This window comes from Sesamum indicum, linkage group LG4 (assembly GCF_026168435.1).
Source record: "Sesamum indicum cultivar Baizhima isolate 11 linkage group LG4, ASM2616843v1, whole genome shotgun sequence".
Lineage (NCBI taxonomy): Eukaryota > Viridiplantae > Streptophyta > Magnoliopsida > Lamiales > Pedaliaceae > Sesamum > Sesamum indicum.
Genome location: NC_142660.1, coordinates 18,288,668 through 18,294,018, shown reverse-complemented (window position 1 = coordinate 18,294,018; position 5,351 = coordinate 18,288,668). Strand labels below are relative to the sequence as shown.

Below are 5,351 nucleotides of genomic sequence, written 5' to 3'. Positions count from 1 at the left end.
TCAATGGCAGAATTTTATACAAATACGTATATATATATATATATATATATATATATATATAATTAAGTCTAACTTTAGGGGTGTCGATATAATTTTTTCTTCTTTTCCTTATAATTTTAGAGTAATTAACTATCGCCAACTTCAGCTACTCAAATTTTTGTTACTTATCTCCTTTTTTATTTCTTGGAATATCATTTTTTTTTGGGGGGGAAATTTAGATGTTATATTGAGAAAAATTGTTATTATTTTACCTTATTTTATTCTCTAGTTCGAAGTTTTTTTTCATTTAATTTTATCCCTTCATTTTGTTTTGTTTTTAAATTACATACATAATATATTAAATAATTAATAATTAAAAATATCAAAAAAATATTTTATCCCTTCATTAATCATTTCTATAAATATATCCAAAAAAATCTAAATTAATTGTTACTACTCCAACAAAATTAATCAATGCAAAAGTTGTTGAAAGTCAGCAACGTGGACTAATAGCGAATATATAAAACTAATTATTAGATAATTAAATGAAGAACAAATAAATCAGGACATTTATCTGAATTAATTAGTTATTAATATAAAAATCCTATAATTCAGATCAATAATTCACAAATATATAAAAATTAAAACGTGTAAACCTACATACATAATTTCTATACATTAATTTTTCCAAGCTCAAAAACTACATATATTAAAATTATAAAAAAAAAATCCATAATTAAAAATCCTTTTTTTATCACATTACACATTTCCTCTTGGTGGAGGCATTGAAGTGCCCCTCTTCAGCCGTTGTGAATAGCGATTCAACTTCCTCCCTCGCCACCGTCTCGAAGAACTCCAGCTCCCACAGTTTCCTCTTGCATGCGGCGGAGCGCCGTCGCTTCCTCGGTGCGGGCGGGCAGCTGAGGGTTGTGGGAATCATGTGCTGCGGGGATCTTGGGGTGTGGCACTCTTCTACTTCTCGACTTGTGCACCGCTCATCTGTGCTGATATCAGCATTTATCTTGATCACTGGCACTCTGATCTCAAGATCTGTGGACATGGTGATGTGGGGTTGGGGGGGTGGGGGTGGGGGTGGGAGATCAGATGTTTGCAGGAAATGGAGAAGAGGGTATGAGTTTCTACGTCAATATATGTATAGGTGGGGTGGGGGTGGGGGTGGGGGTGTTACAGAGGTAGAGAGGCGTGCAATGGAAGGTAATTGAGTGAGGAAAAGGAGGGTGTGGGAATTTCTTTATTCTTACACAACTGATCAACTTTTCTAACATGTCCACATCATGAAATGTTTGCATCTATTTCAGGGCTTTTCTTTCTTTTTCTCCTCAACTTTATGCTTCAGTTTTTCTCAAACATTAATATTGCATAATTAATTAGAAAAATAAATAAGTTATTTTTATTAAAAAAATAAATATGGTATTGGATTCACAATTTTATAATTTCATATATATATATATATATATATATATAATTCTATTTAATTTCAAAATTAACGGCATTTCTAAAGTTAACGAAGGAATTAAAAAAAATTATATATATAACGGGCGTGATGGATAATTAAATAAAAATAATTGTAATCGGACTAAAAATTACAATTTGTAGATTTTTTTATATGTAACGTAATTTTATTGAAATTTATTTTGAAAGTGATCATTAAAAAACAGAGTACAAAAGAACAAGAAATTGCAAAACGCAAGTTTTTTGACATACTCAATCGTAGGGAAAAACGGACACTTAAAAGTACAAAAATATTGCATTCCTTATTCTGTTTCTTGGGTAAATTTTACAAATTTAAATGTATTATTATATCGTTAGTGTATTTGTTTTTTAGAAAAAAATTAATCATACAACAAATAGGGAAAATAATATTTCTGGTCCCATTCATTAAGAGCTTAGCACTTTTAGTCCCATAATTTACAAAAATTAGTACTTTTTGTCTATAATTTAATGTGTAGAGCACGTACCTAGCATGTGATCGTATGTTAAGTATTTTTGGTTGGAGGGAAAATTGGTTCGTTTTTCAGCTTGGGGCCATTTTTGGAGAAATTAGGGCAAAAAATATAGCGATTTCTCTATTCTCTCATAAAAATTGAATCATATACTTTCCATATTTCTATAAGTTGAAGTCACATAGAAGCAAAACAAAAAATCATGCCTACACAAGTGAATCAAGTAGGCCAAAGTGAAGCACTCATATGCTACTATTGCAAAAAGGGCCACTTTTTTCTCCAACCAAAAATACTTAACGGCAACGTACTAGGTAGGTGACTTACATCGTTAAATTATAGACGAAAAGGTGCATGAGGACCAAAAATATCAATTTTTGTAAGTTATGGACCTAAAAACCCGTAATGAATAAAACAAAAGTGATATTAACCTAATTTATGGGACCAATAAATATAAGAACGACTATCATATATATATATAATTAATTAATTGGTTGGATGTGATCTGAACTGATATAAGAATTCTTTGTTACTATCACATGAAATATATGGCTAAAATGTATTTATTGCAGCATAGTTTGATTTTGAGCAATAAATTCACAAGATTGTACACTTGAATATTTGCTACCAAATCTCAATTACTGCCTCTAAACATTTAGCTATAAGAAATATTGCAAATTTGCTTTCTTGCTTCATTAGAGCATTAATTCAATAAGATTTTCCAATATTTTTGTTTTTCGTATTTTCAGGACGGATAAAATTATAATTTTACAATATTTTATAGGGATTTTGGTATAATAATCCATAGGTGAACTTTTATTATAATTCACGAAAAGAAGCTATCCAAGTAAAAAATAAATTTTGAGCGCATGAGAATTTCTCGAACCACGTAAATCTTGTGTCTCACAATTATCTTATTTTCGTATTTTTCTATGTATGTTCATAACTTAACCAGCCCGACCAAACAAACACAAATAGATTCTTAAGCTGAATTAGGTAATTACGAAATCGTAATCAATTAGTTCGAGTATTTTCTTACAACATATTTTTTCTCTAATATTTCACTTAATATATAATGCAAAATCATGTATATGATGTATTCTTTTAAGTACATAAATGATGTGATTTTTTTATCTATATATACTGTTTATTAAAGGGGAGATCCATGTAACCATAACCGATAAAATGTGAATTATCTAAACTGCCCCTGATAATACTTATTTGTTTCTTCCACGATAAATCCTATTTTTTATTTAATTAATGATTTTTTTATTCATACACATTTAAAGTAAACTCATTTTATTAGTTCTAATAAATTTACTTATTTCAACTTTCTTTTTATTCAGTTAAAAAATTTAATAAAAAGTTAGTTACGCATATGGACAGAGTATTTTTTTTAATCATCAGTATCAAATTATAAAATAAAAAATAAAAATTTTTATTTAAATTAAAATATTGGAATTGTTAATTAAAATTTTGATAGATGTAATAAATAAATAAAAATCCATGTTTAATTGGTGAGGAGTGAGGTTGAAATTTGGGGGGGGGGGGGGGGGTGACATCCAATTCCATAGGTCATAGGAGCTGAAATTGATGGTGATTCGCTTTTTGGGAACTGTAACCAATGTAAGTTTTACAACTGAAGTTAAGCGGCAGCATAGAAAAGCTAAAAGCGGCTACCAAACGGACCCCCCACCATCACCACATGACTCTATTTATGCACCATGTGAATGTGATTGCTCTTTATATATATATATATATTTTTTTTTTAATTTGGGATTTTTGGAAGAAAAAATAAGAATTAATGATTATGAGTTTAAAATATTTATATGGATTCATGTCGGTATTTTTTTAAAAGAATATTATTCTAGGGTATTTTCTTTACATCCTATTAATACAGTGAAATTAGAGGAAATCGCATTTTAATGCCTTCTTTAAAAAAAAAGTAAAAAGAAAAAGAGCGCGATTGGGATTTTAAGGTTTGGGTGAGTTTATAAATTATACATTATTCAGAATATTTTATTAGATATTTAAAAGTTTATAAAATTTTATAAAATGTTAGGTATTTATAGAAAACAAGCTTATAAAATTCAAAAGCAAAACTCTGAAGGACGAACATGGCGAATTTTTACTAAAGAGGCTGAGATTCTGTTGCTTATTCAGGCCTATTCTGGCAGATTTTTTGAATTTGTAATCCTAGTATGTACTCGTGCAATTGATGACTGACTTTCTTCAATCTAGTTGTTGGTGTCCGAGGCGATGAACGAGGAGCTCATTCGCCTAGAGGAGGTCAAGCAAGTTCCCCGATGGGGTAAAATCTGAGAAAGGTCATTTTGCCCCTGATAAGGCACAAAATTACAATTTTACCAGCAGGATCTGCACATTTTTTATCGGATCGGGTCATGACCCCACCCTTGCAACCCGAGACACGTGAAAGATGGCCATTGGACAAACCATACCCTCAGCTTTTCACTATAAATACTCCATAGTCAGTGCATTAATAGTACGTTCATTTTACCACTCTTTACTTTCTAGTCGCTTCGAAACTTCAGCTCGCAAGCAACCTGTTTTTACGACCTCAAAATCAAACATTGACTTAAGCATCGGAAGGTCTTAGTTGGGGACCACCCCAGCAAGCCTAACGATCTGCTTCCTTTTTTAGGGTCCAATCACTAGTTTGGGAGATATAGCGATCTTGAACCGCTTGTAGGGCCAGTTCGCTTGATCAAAGAGGTCGCGTGGATTTCGACTCGGATCACTCCCAATGAAATGCATCCACTAAAATCTCCAAGTCATGATGGCATATGTTTCTTATCTTCTTCCAACGTTCTTGGCATGTTGTCAGTAATGAAAGTACCAAATGTGTGCTTCAAATTCTTAATGAGGAAGTGCTTGAACCCTAACTTTAATGCTACTCAGATTATTCTTATACCAAAATTTGCGAACGCAGAGACAGCCATAGACTTTGGACCGATTAGCGTATATAATGTAGTTTATAATTGGCATCCAAGGCCACAGCTAATTGTGTCAAGCCTTTTCTAGCTAGTCTCATTTCTGAGTCTCAGTCGGCTTTCGTTCCTGGCCAACTTATCACTAATAATGTCCTTATCGCCCACGAATTAAATCACTATCCTACTCATAAGTATTGGGGTGCCAATGGACATGTTTTTGCTAAAGCTAGCTATTAGTAAAGCTTACAATCGAATGGAATGGTGTTTCCTTGAATGTGTGCTCCTCAGACTAGGTTTTTGCGCAAAATTTGTGGCTTTGTTTATGTTATGTGTTCCATTGTGTGTCATACTCCTTTATTCTAAATGGCTCGCGTTTTGGTTTTTTGAAGCCAAAAATGGGTCTCCATCAAAGGATCCTCTTTCCCCATATTTGTTCTTGTTTTGTGCAGAAACATTTTAC

General features: G+C 31.8%; 1 protein-coding gene across 1 annotated transcript; it reads right to left on the bottom strand.

Moving 5' to 3' along the window:
- Positions 1–733: 733 nt before the first annotated feature.
- LOC105174165 (uncharacterized) lies at positions 734–1,039 on the bottom strand. The gene has a single exon (XM_011096170.3). The coding sequence runs from the start codon at positions 1,037–1,039 to the stop codon at positions 734–736; it is 306 nt and encodes a 101-aa protein (XP_011094472.1).
- Positions 1,040–5,351: the final 4,312 nt, after the last annotated feature.

Bases quoted from the DNA above. Each gene is read 5' to 3' on its own strand.
- LOC105174165 (XM_011096170.3), bottom strand. From the start codon at position 1,039: ATGTCCACAGATCTTGAGATCAGAGTGCCAGTGATCAAGATAAATGCT.